The 17,888-nt window shown below is 42.0% G+C and overlaps 1 protein-coding gene across 1 annotated transcript in view; it reads right to left on the reverse strand.

Annotated features, from left to right (window-relative positions):
* Positions 1-594: 594 nt before the first annotated feature.
* The window catches only part of LOC139477388 (WSCD family member CG9164-like), a 64,411-nt gene continuing 47,117 nt past the window's right edge, over positions 595-17,888 (reverse strand). Inside the window, exons 2-3 of the mRNA XM_071259950.1 lie at positions 5,355-5,594; positions 595-929 (exon numbers count right to left, since the gene is read on the reverse strand). Coding sequence (XP_071116051.1) covers positions 595-929; positions 5,355-5,594 — 575 coding nt within the window. The remainder of the gene's footprint in view (positions 930-5,354; positions 5,595-17,888) is intronic.

Consider the following 17,888-nt stretch of genomic DNA (forward strand, 5'->3'; position numbering starts at 1 on the left):
TGAGTGGGGTATTCATGTTAAACTGCGGCATGGTATCTCAGTGAGCTAGCACTATAAATCAGCATGAGTCCGGACTATTACAAGCCACACGTGCATGCACGTCGCTATATAAGTGCAATAATCTTGGACGCAACGTTAAACCCAATTCCACCTCACCTCACCTCACCTCACCTCACCTCACCGCCTGTCGTATGAGGCAACTGTGTCTGTCGAAAAAGGCGACTAAGGGGGTTCGCTTGGTTGACAAATGTCCTCGTATCCCAATTGCAGAGATCGATGCTCATGATATCAATCACTGTATTGTCTGGCCGAGATTCAATTATTTGCAGACCGCCGTCATGTAGATGGAATACTGCCGAATGCGGCGTTCAACGAAAAACAAACAAACATGTTTACATCCTAACTCTATTATTTACAGAAATAACAAACAAACACTTATAATCAGTTACTGCAGCGATGACTGATTGTACAGTGGATACCATGGTTACAATATCGTTGACAACCAGCGATCCCGTGTTCAAATGTTCCTAATAAGTAAAAAATACAAACACGTATGGTAAAAAAATACAAAATATTTTTTATTGACATGATAAATTAACTTTTTCGTAGTTTATAGTAGTTTTGTATTTCGTCAGTTACATTCTGTATATAATTCCTAATTGTCGATCGCATGAAAGACGTGTAGGGTACTTGTGGTGACACTTGAACCTTGGGTCGCTTGAAGTTGCCGTGCGCGTTGGCGATCATACACACGAGCTCCGGGTCACTGACGCGCATGCCCAGGAAGTTAAACAGCCTCTTGGTTTCGTTGAGCATGTTGGTTTGGAGGTCTCGGTATTGCATAATGAGGAGAGGTCCGTCGAATTTCAGCCAATCGGTGTTCATGTCCACCCAGCCACGTGCTTGAAGAGAGACGTATGTTTGCCAGCCTGTAAATCAATATGGAGAATTATCATGTGTGCATGTAGCAGTAGAAGTAGTAGTTGAAGCGATACCGGCACCACTAGAAGTAGAAGACACAGTAGAAGTAGTAGTTGAAGCGATACCGGCACCACTAGAAGTAGAAGACACAGTAGAAGTAGTAGTTGAAGCGATACCGGCACCACTAGAAGTAGAAGACACAGTAGCAGTAGCAGCAGTAGAAGTAGTAGTAGTAGCGGTAGCAGCAGTAGTAGTAGTAGCGGTAGTAGAAGTTGTAGTCGCAATAGTAGCAGTAGTAGTAATCGTACCAGTTACAGTAACAACACCACTAGAAGTAGTAGCGGCAGTAGTAGGAGTAGTAGTAGTGGTAGCGGCAGTAGTAATAGTTGTGATTGTGGTAGTTGTAGTAGTAGTAGCAGCTGCAGCAGCATAAATATAGTCACTGCAAAAGAAGTAGTAGTAGCAGAAGTAGTAGTGGTAGTGGTAGCGGCAGTAGTAATGGTTGTGGTTGTGGTAGTGGTAGTGGTAGCGGCATTAGTAATAGTTGTGATTGTGGTAGTGGTAGTGGTAGCGGCAGTAGTAATGGTTGTGGTAGTGGTAGTGGTAGTGGTAGCGGCAGTAGTAATAGTTGTGATTGTGGTAGTGGTAGCGGCAGTAGTAATGGTTGTGGTTGTGGTAGTGGTAGTGGTAGCGGCAGTAGTAATGGTTGTGGTAGTGGTAGTGGTAGCGGCAGTAGTAATGGCTGTGGTTGTGGTAGTGGTAGTGGTAGCGGCAGTAGTAATGGTTGTGGTTGTGGTAGTGGTAGTGGTAGCGGCAGTAGTAATGGTTGTGGTTGTGGTAGTGGTAGCGGCAGTAGTAATGGCTGTGGTTGTGGTAGTGGTAGTGGTAGCGGCAGTAGTAATGGTTGTGGTTGTGGTAGTGGTAGCGGCAGTAGTAATGGTTGTGGTTGTGGTAGTGGTAACGGCAGTAGTAATGGTTGTGGTTGTGGTTGTGGTAGTGGTAGCGGCAGTAGTAATGGTTGTGGTAGTGGTAGTGGTAACGGCAGTAGTAATGGTTGTGGTTGTGGTTGTGGTAGTGGTAGCGGCAGTAGTAATGGTTGTGGTTGTGGTAGTGGTAGCGGCAGTAGTAATAGTTGTGGTAGTGTGGTAGTGGTAGCGGCAGTAGTAATGGTTGTGGTTGTGGTAGTGGTAGCAGCAGTAGTAATGGTTGTGGTTGTGGTAGTGGTAGTGGTAGCGGCAGTAGTAATGGTTGTGGCTGTGGTAGTGGTAGCGGCAGTAGTAATGGTAGTGGTTGTGGTAGTGGTAGCGGCAGTAGTAATGGTTGTGGTTGTGGTAGTGGTAGTGGTAGCGGCAGTAGTAATGGCTGTGGTTGTGGTTGTGGTAGTGGTAGCGGCAGTAGTAATGGCTGTGGTTGTGGTTGTGGTAGTGGTAGCGGCAGTAGTAATGGTTGTGGTAGTGGTAGTGGTAGCGGCAGTAGTAATGGCTGTGGTTGTGGTTGTGGTAGTGGTAGTGGTAGCGGCAGTAGTAATGACTGTGGTTGTGGTAGTGGTAGTGGTAGCGGCAGTAGTAATGGCTGTGGTTGTGGTAGTGGTAGCGGCAGTAGTAATGGTTGTGGTAGTGGTAGTGGTAGCGGCAGTAGTAATGGCTGTGGTTGTGGTTGTGGTAGTGGTAGTGGTAGCGGCAGTAGTAATGACTGTGGTTGTGGTAGTGGTAGTGGTAGCGGCAGTAGTAATGGTTGTGTTTGTGGTAGTGGTAGTAGTAGTAGCAGCAGCAGCTGCAGCATAAATATAGTACAGCATTAGTAGCAATCGAACACCACTAGAATTAGTAGTCCACTGTCGTAGTAGTAGATGTAGTAGTAGAATAAATATGACACCAGTAACAGTAGTATGAGTGGTAGTAGCAGTAGCAGCAGCAGTAGAAGTAGTAGTAACAGTAGCACCAATGCAAAACATAGAAGTATTTCTAGAGCTGGGTGCCCTTGTACAAAACAGTCTTAGCGCAACGATGATCGTAAGCCTATGTTAAAGTATGGGAGTAACGATCACCTTAGCGCTAAGATCGCTTTGTACAACGGCATCGGGGTCATTACCATGGCTACCTGTATCTCGTTAAACATGAAAAGAAAGGTAACCTATTTTAAAACAGAAACAAAAGGCACAGTGTGCATGAAACACGCGACAAAATATATGTTTTTAGTTTAGTCGTTGAAAATTTAAGTACCGCGAGTAGCACCTGCAGTGGTGGTGCTGGTTAGCATAGCAGAGGTGGTGGCAGTATTCCGACGACAGAATTTAAGAATGACACTATACCAAAAAAAGGTTATCACACTTAAGTGTATGAGGATAGTAAATATCCTGAATTAGGAGTACACACTATGTATTTCCTAATACAAGATATTTACCCCCCAAACGAACCGAAGAGAAAGAAAAGGAGTTGGATTTGGCCGAAATATTTCCGAATTATTACCTTGTTTCATTCTGTCGCTGTGGGTACATCCGACACAATGACGTAATGAAAGGACAGGCAGACTATAAACAAACGTTACGTCATATATCTCATAGACTATAGGGTTAGAGTAGCTTCCCTTTGATAAAGGGCAGTTCCGTACTTGAGCGGGCGGACCGCAGTTACGCCACTGTTAAACAAACAGGTTTGAGTTGGAACTATATTGACTGTTGTCACGGTCCGACTGTCAAACCACTGACCTTCTCTCGTAATATACATGTATGCGTACATTCGAGGACAATTTGCAATGTTTGGGTATTGTGTGTGAGAGATGAGAACAGATTTTTGACGAACTATAATACATGATAAATATGTTATCACGCATGAGTATTTTGGGATGGTAAATATCCTGCATTGGGACTAAACACTGTATTTACCATCTCAAGGCACATTCGCGTGATATCCCCTATATCTTCGTCAAATTAACGAATATCAAAGGAAATGATTAGAAGATAAACAGACACACACATAGTATTTATCGATATTGTAAACCTATTGTTTTATTTAGAAAAAAACATGCGCACTCTTTAACACCTCGTACTTACTCGGTTGTGAGGCGTCAACATCGAACGTTCTGTTGTTGCTATGGTGATAGTGATTTTGGTAATTATTTCATTGTAATTATTTTTAATTAAAAATTAAAAATCCCAATAATTCCCATGAATAGGGAAAATCAAAATATTTGTTATGAATATTAATAATTGATTTTGCTCAAACCGAATAGAAAACCCCCCAAATCTTTATGGATTTGAATTTAACCAAAGTTAAATACCACAAGGACGGGGTCTTCACACACGTCAATCACTATGTGTACCCGTGACGGGATTTAAATCAGCGGAAGAACTACATCGCGAATACAAGGATATTCCTCACTAACAAAATCTTCCAAATCCTTAATTACCATCTCTTTACCTGTCGAAAATACCATTAGCGTCTTCGTCATTACGTTATAGGGCGACACCCTACTTTGTTACTGCCAGAAAATTTGACGCAAAACAGTCTGACGTGGCATGTGTCTACCAAAAACATGGCGGAATCAACGGCTATGGATATGGTCAGGAATAGCCCAGTAGTCTACTCCACGATAACGCTGAGACTAGAAAAGGGAATATCAGGCCCTGTCAGTGTGTTGACGTTGTCATGTGTTCAGGGTGGGGAGGTGAGGTGAAATGGGGTTTAACGTCGGGTTCGACATTATTGCAATAAATAGCGAGATGTTTTATACCCTTTATGACTGGGTAACAGGTACCATTTTTCAACTTCTTTTTGACCTTCCGCTCTCTGTGTAGACGCTCTATCCTCTACAGAGGTGGTAAGATGTGCACAGACCTCCATAAGCACCTCATTAGAGATAAACTGGGAAACCGGTCCGTCACTTCAAATTTAATTTCGTGGGGTCTCGAGTGATTGTACAAGATTTCTATTGAAATGAGGATAGTGATAACCTGAGTGGGCTACTGCCTAAACGAGTAGACAGGCGGTGGCCGATTTCATTCATTCATTCATACATTCATTTTGGAAGTAAAAAAGTTGTTCACTAGGCATGCTGTCAATGTGTCATATGTCTAAAAAATGTGTCACCCCAACTTAAAATATTAAATAGTCGGTCCTAAACACATAAGACTTGACCGATTGGCAGCCACGTGATTATAATGACACCAAATCCTCAGGTTCGAGGGGCGGTCGGGTAGCTAAGTGGTTAAAGCGTTCGCTCGTCACAATGAAGACCCGGGTTCGATTCCCGACATGGGTCCAACGTGTGAAGCCCATTTCTGGTGTCCCCGCCGTGATATTGCTGGAATATTGCTAAAAGCGGCGTAAAACCATACTCACTCACTCAGGTTCGAATTTCGACACGGGTAAACCCACCGGATGTTGGTGGAATATTGTTGAATCAGCTAAACTCCATACCCGCCCTTTACGTACCTTTGGTAAAATCATGTGGAAGCGCATGACCCCTGTGACCTCCATTACGCCGGTTGAACTCCGCCATGAGGGAGTCGAAGGGGTCACGAATGAGGAGTACTGCACGAGAGAACGCGTGGCGATGTTCGCTCCCCCACTCGTGGGTCTTCACCATCACCACCCTGCCGTCTCTCACCCCCTCCCCGGGGAAGCCGTGCTGCTTCAGTATGACGTCATTGTACACGCTGCCAGTTGCGATACCTGCAAGGTGAAGGTCAACACGGCTATAACGTTCAATACAATAATATGTATATATATATTTATTTTTAAGACGTAACATACGCAAAACCTTACTATACGTAAAACCTTAATTGTATAACGACAATCTTGTCACTACTGGCTGCACTTATATGTATATAATTATAACTGGCTTCTGCGTGTGATGTTACATTCTTCCGATGAAGTTATCGATACAAATACACCTTGTCATATTTACATCCCGTGAAGATCCGGGGTAGAATAGGTCTTCAGCAACCCATGCTTGCCGTAAAAAGGTGACTATGCTTGTCCTAAGAGACGACTAACGGGATCGGGTGGTCAGATCAGACTCGCTGACTTGGTTGATGCATGTCATCGTATCCCAATTGCGTGGATTGATGCTCATGATGTCAATCATTGGATTGTCTGGTCCGGACTCGATTATTTACAGACCGCTGTCATATACAAACAAACATGTTTACATCCTAATTGCCTGTAAAGACTCCCATTACGTTACGTTGTGTTATATTAATACTGATATCATATTTTCTACGTTTGCATGATTAACTCTTTACGACTACAGGGGTGATATTTTGCTGAAGCCAATTTCTGGCAAAACAATTAAACTACATAAGTAAGGATAAGAATTATTGATGAACAACTTCTAACACCGTTATCAAGCAAGTTTTAAAGAAGTTGTTTATCCATATATCTTATCCTTACTAAGTACTTCTAAATGCCCCTAAAAAATGAAAATAAACTGTAGCCTGCATTCGATATGTATTTTCTAGTCATGACATAGTTACTGTTTTGCAGTGAGTGAGTGCGTGAGTGAGTAAATGACCAAGAATCAAACGGCGAATCTGGAATTCGAACCCACGGTCATAAGATCCTGTCAAGGCAAAGGGACGCAACCCTGTACAGCAAATTACGGCCCATAAGACATCTGGGACGCCCGTGCCCCTTATCCAAATGACTCAACAGGACAGTGTGGCCTCCCTTTAAGTTCTAGGAATTTCTTTCAAAACTCTAATATATCTAATTGCTGAAACAAAAATAGAAATGAAACTGCGGAAGCATATTTAAATAAATGAACAATAGAGAATCTCACCCTCGTATCTTTTTATATCAAGACGAGTCCATAAATGTTCAAAACATTTATTGACGAGTGTTGATATATTTGACGTCAAATATCAAAAGACATAAGGGTGAGATTCTATTTGGGTGGCCCAGTCGTCTTAGGCGCCACGATTCGCTGTGCAGAGTTGCGTCCCTTGGGCACGCCAGAAACCTATGATCACGGTTCGCCCCGATTATTTTTCTAGGTTTGTCAGCACCATACCCGTGCTCGTGGGTTTCACCGAAGTCTTAAACGTATTAGACCTGCATCACTTCGGGCTTTCCTCCCACATTAAGCTGACACGCCGTGATATAACTGGAATAATGTTAAAAGAGGCGTTAAACCCAACTTACTCACTCACTCCAGCTTTTTTCAGTGTGTAAACAGTAATAACCATGGCCCCGTTCCACAAAGCGGTCGTAGCTCTGAGACGGTCGTTACTTTAACATAGACTTACGACTGTCGTAGCACTATGATAGCTTTGTGGAACAGGGCCCAGTATCTTGAATGTTAAAAGTACAGTTAAACAGCTCCAGTGGTAGAGCGATTAGAGATGTCATTTGATAGTGACGTCATGGCTACCAATGATGTTACAATAGTCTGCAAAGAATTGTGATGCAATTTCAATTAGGGATATCTCCCAGGAGACATCGCTAGCTTGGGATGATAAAGAAAATTATGTCACAATGGTCTGCAAAGACATGTGACACTATTTCGATTAATATAAGGTTAGGTGAGGTGAAATTGGGTTTAACGTCGCGTCCAAGATTACTGCACTTATATAGCGACGTGCATGTACGTGTGTGTGTTTGTACTAGTTCGGACTGATGCCGATTTATAGTGCAAGCTCACTGAGATACCATGCCGCAGTTTAACATGAATACCCCACTCAGACACAGTATACTGACTCCGAGCCGACCAGTCCTTGTTTTAGCCCCTTAATGCCGAGCGCCAGACAGGGTAACAACAAGTACCATCTTTTAACGTCTTTTGGTATGACGCGGCCGGGGATCGAGCCCCGGACCTTCCGCTCTCCGGGCGGACGCTCTACCACTAGACCACGGAGGCGGTCGATTAATATAAGGGATATCAGGTGGAAGCCAGTTTGGGATGATGATAGAGAAAAAATACTTACATGCTGTTCTGAAAGGGTTATGATATAAATGTCTGAGCGGCAGTGCTTATGTGCACTAACACCTACATCTGCACTTGTACACGGCTACACCAGGTTATAAAACCAGCAAAATTTTGCTTTTGGTTTATCAGTAAGTTATAAATCTAGGCACGCCCAAAGATGCTAAACCTTTCTTTCGGGGTTGGCCCAGTCGTCTAAGGCGCAGCGATTCGCTGTGCAGAGTTGCGTCCCTTGGGGACGCCAGAAACCTATGATTGTGGGTTCGAATCCCGGTTCGCCCCGATTATGTTTCTAAGTTTGTCAGCACCATACCCGTGCTCGTGGGTTTCACCGAAGTGGTAAACGTCTTAGACCTGCATCACTTCGGGCTTTCCTCCCACATTAAGCTGACACGCCGTGATATAACTGAAATACTGTTAAAAGCGGCGTTAAACCAAACTCACTCACTCACTCACTTTCTTCCGGGCACGCTAATGGTTTGAGTTGTTAGGACACGCTGACATTAGCCAAACAGGGTCACGGTGATGCTAGTAAATAGCTATAGTGGCGGTACACACTGACATATCCTCGGCTACCGTCCTTAACATCGAGGGTCAAGGCAAACGTGATATAAATCCAACCACAAGTCACTCCCATTCTCCAGCATGCTCATTGAGGTTAATTGCAAAGCCGTTTATTTCGTGACTTGGTTCAGAGACATGATCAGCGGGCGTCTTAGATACATTGGCAAGAAACCTCATGCGAGCATAACGGAAACCAGTGTCATCAGATCCATCGATTCTATGCGCGATTTCTATGATATGAGATAGAAGGAAGACCAAGACAGCGGAACACTTTTACGTACAGCTTCGGACTCCCCTATCTTTATATTGAGGGAGGAGATCACTGGAATGATATTTATTCATAGATTTGGCAAGATTATGTGCTTCTCATGTCGTCTTTATTGTGATCTAAGCCCGAGTGCCATTGATTGTAGACAGACACGTCCATCCTCCGTACTCCAAGGCGTAGTAACAGACAGTGAGATTCCATGCCAAAGATTTTTTTTCCATTTTTCAAATAAACCTTGCCGATGAAAGTCTTTTGTCCACAACTTTCGTTCGATTAAGCGAGGGGGGGGGGGGGGGGGGGGGGGGTACTTAAGCAGCCGCAGTACCCTCGTTTGGTCATGCTTGAGATTCAGATATTCTACTGTGCATGAACAGTATTGGAACCAGAGATTGTAAGGATAATGTTTAATGGATATGATACCGTGTTTACCAAAATTGATGTGGCGAGTATTGCGTTGCAATATGATACTATAAATCCCTGTTGGAATGTCAATGTCAGGACATTTGAAGGACGAGTAACGACAACACGGTAGTAGTTGAAGTGCGTTATTCAATTTTCGACATTTGTCGCTTACCAGGAGTTCCATGCTGAAGGAGATGACTCTGATAATGTCTGGCGTTGCTGCGAAATGACACAATGTGTTGTCTCAATGTTCGTGTAAGGTGGGTGCAGGAAGGACGGAAACAAAGGATTTGGACATTCAGCAGGGCTATTTGAAACACGAAATAGCTCATTATTCATCATTCAGAGGTGTGAACGACGAAACACGAAATAATTCATTATTCATCATTCAGAGGTGTGAAAGACGAAAAACGAAATAGTTCATTATTCATCATTTGAGAGAGAGAGAGAGAGAGAGAAAGAGAGAGAGAATAATGTTTATTATAGTGTCACATGTTATATACACTTGTTGTACACACGTACACGAACAGTACAATATAACATCCGACCAGGTATGGCCTACGAGACACTAGACATAAAAGCAAATGATAACATCATGATCTGGATAAGGTAAAATAAGACATATACTAACACAATGTCTAAAATTAAGGTTGGTTTATGAATGGATATCCGGGACATCAAGATTGTGGGATGATTACAACATAAGGGGTGGTTACAATATAATGAGTAATTACACACATGATAACTCATTAGGCAAGTGGTTTTGGTCAAAATATGCCCCGTTTCACCCAGAAGTGAATGGGTACCCGGTAGGAGTTGTATTGTGAATGTGTTCCGGCGCCTCAAAGGCTGCTTGGGTTGTATACATCCCGGGGAGCTGAGAATGACAATCAAATGCACAATGATCGAGTAACGTGGGTAACAATAAGATATACCTTGGTCTCAGCGCATTTGAGAAATAATTAAGTGAAAGGTGCGCTGTACAAATCATCATCATCATCATAATCATCATCATCATCATTATTATCATTATCATCATCATCATTATGTTTTTTTATTATTATTATTTTTATTATTATTATTGTCTCTCTGGCACGCATACCTGATCCACACCACACAATAGCCAAAACACAGACAGTTATTGTTTCATCTTTATACATATGCTGCAAATGTTAAAGGTTCCCCACATTGAAAAAAACCGCTCTAATGCATTGTTGCTACCACAAGCCCCCGCGTGGATCGGAAAATAGACAAGAGCAGACAGGATTTAGAACATTCAGTCCAATCCAATTTAACTTCCAGAAACGGTTTCCCTTTGGGTACTGTTTCTAAGATCTACGCCGACAGTTCTACATTTACCGAATCCAAAGTCTACATTTATGTGCTTGGAAGCAAGAATAAAAACACGATGTACACGCCAGACAATCCGATATCTTGAAATCTGACAAAGAATCCCACCTATTATCTGTCTCAGGTTTTTCTACGAACAGCTTTATGAAATGGCGTACGTGCGTGCGTGCGTGCGTGCGTGTGTGTGTGGAGTCTTTTGCTTGCCCTCCCCATTTAATGTACCAAATTTTAATGGCGCTAAACAATGATTAAATTTATAACTTTTTAATTTGAAATAATAGAACTGTCAGAACCCCCCACCCCCAATATAGTTGTGATACATTTTGGTGTCCCCCCTCTGTCGTGGTGTCATTTTTTCATGAGGCCCGCCCCCTTCCCCCACCCACCCCCTTAATCCTACCGCCTTCCACCCTGTCCTATATAATACATTAATATGAGTTTTGCAATACTTCTCATTCCAAACATTTCAAGCTAAATTTAATTATTTACAAACTGTTTTTTATTTCATCACCAAGACCAACCTTGAGGGTGCCAGAGGTTTGCTTTGCCGAGTAAGAAAACCCAATTATTCCAAATTTGAAATGTGACATTCTGCGTTTTTTACACGTTTCTTTTAAAAATCTTTAAAAGAGAAAACCACGAATGTTCTCCTAACTCTCTTGTCTCCGGAGGAACGTTCCGTCTAAATCTTATTGATTCCTTCCTTGGGCATACTCGTTAACGCTCTGCCGCCATCATCGATCAAATCTACTCAAATGAAGCGAAAGTAATCAAAATTAATCATTTCCCGTACTAATTAAGATAAATTACTATAGAGTTTAATTTCCGATATATTAATCATCGATCACCCATGGGAATGAAAGACAATCGTTACTTCTGCCATAATTCCCTCATTTCTTCAACGACAGCCTACAACGTGTGAAGGTTTCAGTCAAAGGGATACTCGTACGTATGTCAGTTTGCTCATCGCCAAACACGGAGCTTCCATAGCATATTTCCTTCCCCATAAAACTGAGATTTAATTAACCACCCGCATTACTACACAGGAGTCTTGTCGAGGAGCAGTCTGTATTGAGAGCATACTTTATCAAAATCTTTTGGTTAAAAGACGAAGCTTAAATTGTTAGACCCTACAACTGGGAAATCCATATTGGCGCCTCGTGTTTGAAGCCGTAGGATGGACGGAATGAATAATGTAGTTGTAACATAGTGCTTACACGGACGAATGTAGTTTATTGTAGTTATGGTGTCTGCGATTTATGTTAGTCGTCTGAGTTTACATTAAAAGGGAAATTATTATTATTTTGTTTTTGCTTGTTTGTTTGTTAGTAATAGTCCATCTATGACGGCTATCTAAAATCCAGTCTGGACCGAACAATCTAGTGACTGACGTCATGAACATCGATCTGTGCAATTAGGATAAGAACCTAACCACCCGACCCCGTTAGTCGCCTCTAACAAGCATGGGTTGCTAAAGACCAATTCCAACCCGGATCTACACAGGGTAACTGTATATAAATTAAAGGAAAAACACAATTAATGCTAACATAAAACACATATATATCTTATTTATAAAATAAATTATGATACAGCATCGATTATATATTAATTAACTGTATCGTATTTCAGAAATCGCCTGACAAGATGTTAACACTATGTCAGTATTGATCTCCACCGTGGAAGTGCGATGTCACACTGTGTCAGTATTGATCTAGACCGTGGAAATACGTTGTCACACTATGTCAGTATTGATCTAGACCGTGGAAGTACGATGTCACACTATGTCAGTATTGATCTACACCGTGGAAGTACGATGTCACACTATGTCAGTATTGATCTACACCGTGGAAGTACGATGTCACACCATGTCAGTATTGATCTACACCATGGAAGTACGATGTCACACTATGTCAGTATTGATCTCCACGGTGGAAGTACGATGTCACACTATTTCAGTATTGATCTACAAAGTGGAAGTACGATGTTACACCATATCAGTATTGATCTACACCATGGAAGTACGATGTCACACTATGTCAGTATTGATCTCCACGGTGGAAATACGATGTCACACTATGTCAGAATTAATCTCCACCGTGGAAGTACGATGTCACACTATGTCAGTATTGATCTACACCATGGAAATACGATGTCACACTGTCAGTATTGATCTACACCATGGAAGTACAATGTCACACTATGTCTGTATTGATCTACACCATGGGAATACGATGTCACACTGTGTCAGTATAGATCTACACGGTGGGGATACGATGTCACACTATGTCAGTATTGATCTACACCATGAAAGTACGATGTCACACTATGTCAGTATTGATCTACACGGTGGAAGTACGATTCCACTCTAAGTCAGTATTGATCTACACCGTGGGGTACCATTCAACACTATGTCAGCAATGCCAAGGAAGAAAGTTGGTCAATCTATATGATAAAACGCTCAGATACAACATATACCAAACGACCAGCATAACTGCTCAATTCCCAATAACGAAGCCTAACATTTCCAACGAGGGCATATATTTTCCTGAAACCGGACGTAGATGAATCTTGATTTAGACACATGTTCAGAAACGTGGGGGAACGTTCTAGAAGACCTCCTAATATCACTGGCCGAGTCGCCCAGGGAGTGGGGGACATATTTAGAATTCTAGAGACATACAGCATTCGACAGTGCAATTATCATCACCAGCGGTGCCATTCCACTCCGCGGAACCAAAATTGATCTTAATTCAGCAATCATTGTAAAAGGACGTCAATTATTTGGCAAAACACATGCTCAGCTCCGGGATATAGATGTAGCCGAGGAGACGAGGATGTAGGCGACGGTACCGTTGAAGATGTTGCCCACAGACGTTGCAGTGAGCGTCGAAGTAGATGTGCCGGCGATTAGTCTAGACATACGTGCACAGTCTTGTACGTTTTAATCAGATGCGCCGTTTGAAGGCTATTGCATCCAATTTCGTTACAACACTACCTGCATACCAACTAGCCCCCTCCAGACGCCGCTTCATACGGTGGCGAACAAGCCATCAGAGGTCAGGTCACGGCGCCTTGCACTATGCAGGAGCAGGGATGGTGTAAGCCTTTAGGCTGGTGTAGCATAAGTCAAAGGAAACAGTTAGTGCCAATATCAGGGACCAACGACAAACTGATGCAGCCAGGGACGTTATGTCATCTTATGTAAAGGCAATGTATTAAGAGTGAGTAAGTGAGTATGGTTTTACGCCGCTTTTAGCAATATTCCAGCAATATCACGGCGGGGGACACCAGAAATGGGCTTCACACATTGTACCCATGTAGGGAATCGGACCCGGGTCTTCGACGTGACGAGCGGACGCTTTAGCCATTAGGCTACCCGACCGCCCCTAACGTATTAAGAGCATGGGTAGAAATCATAAGGCCTTATATTTGTTTACGCTGGTTTAACCATCGACCAATAGAACATGAAGTTAGAAAAAGAATTTAAACTGTGTTTTGCCGACACTATTTAACAATTAGGTGAAATATATATATCTAAATAAATATATAACATCTTATCACCGCTGTTACATCTTTAAATTAAAGGTGAGGTGAAATGGGGTTTAACGTCGCGTCCAAGAATATTGCACTTATATAGCGACGTGCATGTACGTGTGTCTGTTTGTGTTGCTGCTTGTACTAGTCCGGACTGATGCCGATTTATACTGCTAGCTCACTGAGATACCATGCCGCAGTTTAACATGAATACCCCACTTAGACAAGGGGTAAGTATACTCCGAGCCGACCAGTCCTTGTTTTAGCCCCTAAATGCCGAGCGTCAGACAGGGTAACAACAAGTACCATCTTTTAACGTATTTTGGTATGACGCGGCCGGGGATCGAACCCCGGACCTTCCGCTCTCCGGGCGGCCGCTCTACCACTAGACCACGGAGAGGTCCTATATCAAAGAGACAAAACCCTTTCCATATTCATGACTACATCTCATGGTCAGTTAACATCATGAGTTAATTGTACGACTCCGACTATATCACGAGCACGTGTTTATGAATCACTATCAAACAGGGATGATATTAGCTGTTCACGAAAGGTGCCCCACCGATGGCACCCGTCACAAACACATGCAAAAGCAAGTCAATTGTTCACCTAACAAAACCAACATAGGTCAAGTCAAAATAGGGAATTCATTTTTGATATAATTTCTGTCACTGATGCTTCATATTTGGATTTGGTTGGTTTGTTGTTTTACGCCGCACTTAGCAATATGCCGGCTATATGACGGCGGTCTGTAAATAATCGAGTCTGGACCAGACAATCCAGTGATTGATATCATGAGCATCGATCCACGCAATTGGGATCGATGACATGTATCAACCAAGTCAGCGAGCCTGACCACCCGATCCCGTTAGTCGCCTTTTACGACAAGCATAGTCACCTTTTACGGCAAGCATGGGTTGCTGAAGACCTTTTCTACCCCGGAATCTTCACGGGTCTCACATTGAGAAATGTCCTCCGTATGTCTTCCATACAACATGTGGAAGCATTACTTCCTTGAATGTTTTAACCAATTTTGAGTCGTACCACGCTCTTTGCAATCTTTGTAGTAAGAGCATGTTCAAATGTACCGCAAAAGCTTTTAAACACCAAAGGCTGGAGCTGCTGGAATATTGCACGACAGGAATTTGTCAAGTGGAAAGTTGAAGTCATCCCACTTGTCATACAGTCTTGAGGAGGGTTTTGTTTTTCACTCTGAATCCTTATGCATAGATCTAGATATGAAACAGATAAGGCGGTTTTACTTGTCTCCTTTATTTCTTGTTCAGGTGGGTAAATCAGTAGAAGGGAATTGGCCATTGGATGATGTTTTAACGATATAAGATCATCGATATACCTGAAGCTCAGGTAAAACTAAAGAAGGGGAGCACAATTGGTGCCCATGCTTACTTCTTGCCTAAATGTCTTACCCCGAAATTTTACACAGATCTTATCAATGAGGAAGTCCACGGATATGGTGTTGGTAATACAAGGAATACATCCTGACAAGAGACACGGCTTCGCACAAAAGGTTGCTGTACGCGCACATAACACATCATCATCATCATCATCATCATCATCATCATCATCATCATAATCCTCATCCTCATCCTCATTTCACAGCACATGCATAACAAAGATTCTTTATAGTATCAAGAGGATACAGTCAACTTAAATCATACTGCAAGATATACTGCAACAACAACAACAATAATAATAATAATAATAGTAATAATAATAATGATAAGAATAATTTGTTACCTTTTCATGAATTTGATACACATCACAGATCTTGACAATATAATATTAAGACACAACAACACGTGACAAGTATACATACAACATTTAAGGTACATATACTAAATATCAACACGTCAAACACAAATGAATTAAATAAATCGCCTCACCAATCGGTTTGACAAGATCGATGTACTAATGAGAAGAAATACTGTTCCACGTGACATCCAACTCTCTTCTTCTCACACACGCACACGCACGCACGCACGCACGCACGCACGCACACACACACACACACACTGTGACTCATGGTATGCCAAATGTCAGATTCATCAACAAAATATATATAAAAAGTCAATGCCAGAGAATAACCAGTCTATATTAACCCCGGAACAGATTCATTTGGACGCGAAAAGGCAAAACAGCGATGAAAGTTATATGAACGGATCACTGAAAATAAGTGATGACACCAGGTGTCCGCGAAAGGGTTAATCAAGTCCCACCCTAGTCGTAGCACCCCCATTCACACAATATGCATAGAAAAGTAGGTGTTTGTGGCAACAAGCTTCATCTACAATTCTGTTAAAGGGCGAAACGAAATCGTAACACGTCCTCTCACCTATCGATCTGACAATACTGCGGTACGAAGAAGAACATCGAAGGTACATCGCACAGACTGGAAGGTCAAACTAACATGATTGTCTGTTTATATTGAAGCACTCGCTGAGTGATGAATAATATTTCATCTAGGTTCTTTAATTGCCACATTGGTCGTTTTATCACACGGCAAGTGCCATACTATAACCGTAAACTACGGTTATAACGAACTCAAAGGGACTACTAATTTTAGTTCGTTATAACCGTAGTTCGTTATAAGTATATATAAAGCATAACTACAGCAAATAGTCGGGAACAAAAAAGTTAGTTCGTTATAACCGTCAGTTTGTTATAAGCGTGTTCGTTATAACCGTTGTTTACTGTGTAGATATGTGACTCATCAGTGATAATCGATATCTGCCGAGGAGCACTTAAGAAATATATATAAATGAAAAGAAGTCGTCATGAGTTTTGCAGATCATTTACTGTTCCGCTAGTCCTTTCAGCTCATTCAGAACCTTTTCCTTAGCCGAAAGTACCAGCCGTTCAGTAAATGAATTTGCAACATTTCTGAAGACCTGTTTTCATTTTCATATATTCAACCGAAGAGTTGGTCACTGGAAGAAGTGTGTTTACAATATTGGCATCTTTTATGTATTTAGGGCTTTTAAAATTATTTCTAAGATGTAACCCTTAAGTACATATCAGTATTCAACTTTGTGTTTTGTTTGAAATGATATTTCAGCCTTCAGGGAATCCTCAGTATTCCAATAAAAAACATCTGTATATATATACAGTAAACTACGGTTATAACGAACTCAAAGGGACCGCTGATTTTAGTTCGTAATAACCGTAGTTCGTTTTAAGCATATATACAGCATATATACAACAAATGGCCGGGTCTAAAACATAAGTTCGTTATATCGATCAGTTCGTTATAAGCGTGTTCGTTATAAACGTAGTTCACTATATTGCTTGTCGTAAGAGCCAACTAACGGGATCGGGTGATCAGGCTCGCTGATTTGGTTGATGCATGTTATCGTATCCCAATTACGTGGATCAATGCTCATGATGTCAATCACTGAATTGTCTTGTCCAGTTTTTGTTTGTTTGTTTGTTTGTTGTTTAACGCCGCACTCAGCAATTTTCCAGCTATATGACGGCGGTCTGGAAATAATCGGGTCCACTCTGGTCCAGACTCGATTACTTATAGACCGCTGTCATATAGCTGGAATATTGCTGAGTGCGGCGTTAAACAACAACCAACAACAACACCAGCTATGATACTACTGAGTGAATGTTGGAACGGAGCTCTTAGAAATAAATGTGTCTGTACATTGCAGAAGGCACAAGCGTTTTTCTGTAATATCAACGGCGCGTCAACTTAACGTGGTAGGAAAGTGCATATTGTTGCAAACCCACGAGCATGGATATGGTGCTGACAAACCAAACATCATAATCTAGGAGTCGAACCATCGGTCATTGGATCCTTGAAGCGCTAACTGTCGCAGCTCTGCACACGGATTTGTAGACTTGCACAAGTCTCTAAGGCAATAATTATTAGTTTACATCATAATTTCTAGATTGTGTAAAT

This window comes from Haliotis cracherodii, unplaced genomic scaffold (assembly GCF_022045235.1).
Source record: "Haliotis cracherodii isolate W230 unplaced genomic scaffold, xgHalCrac1.p SCAF_33, whole genome shotgun sequence".
NCBI lineage: Eukaryota > Metazoa > Mollusca > Gastropoda > Lepetellida > Haliotidae > Haliotis > Haliotis cracherodii.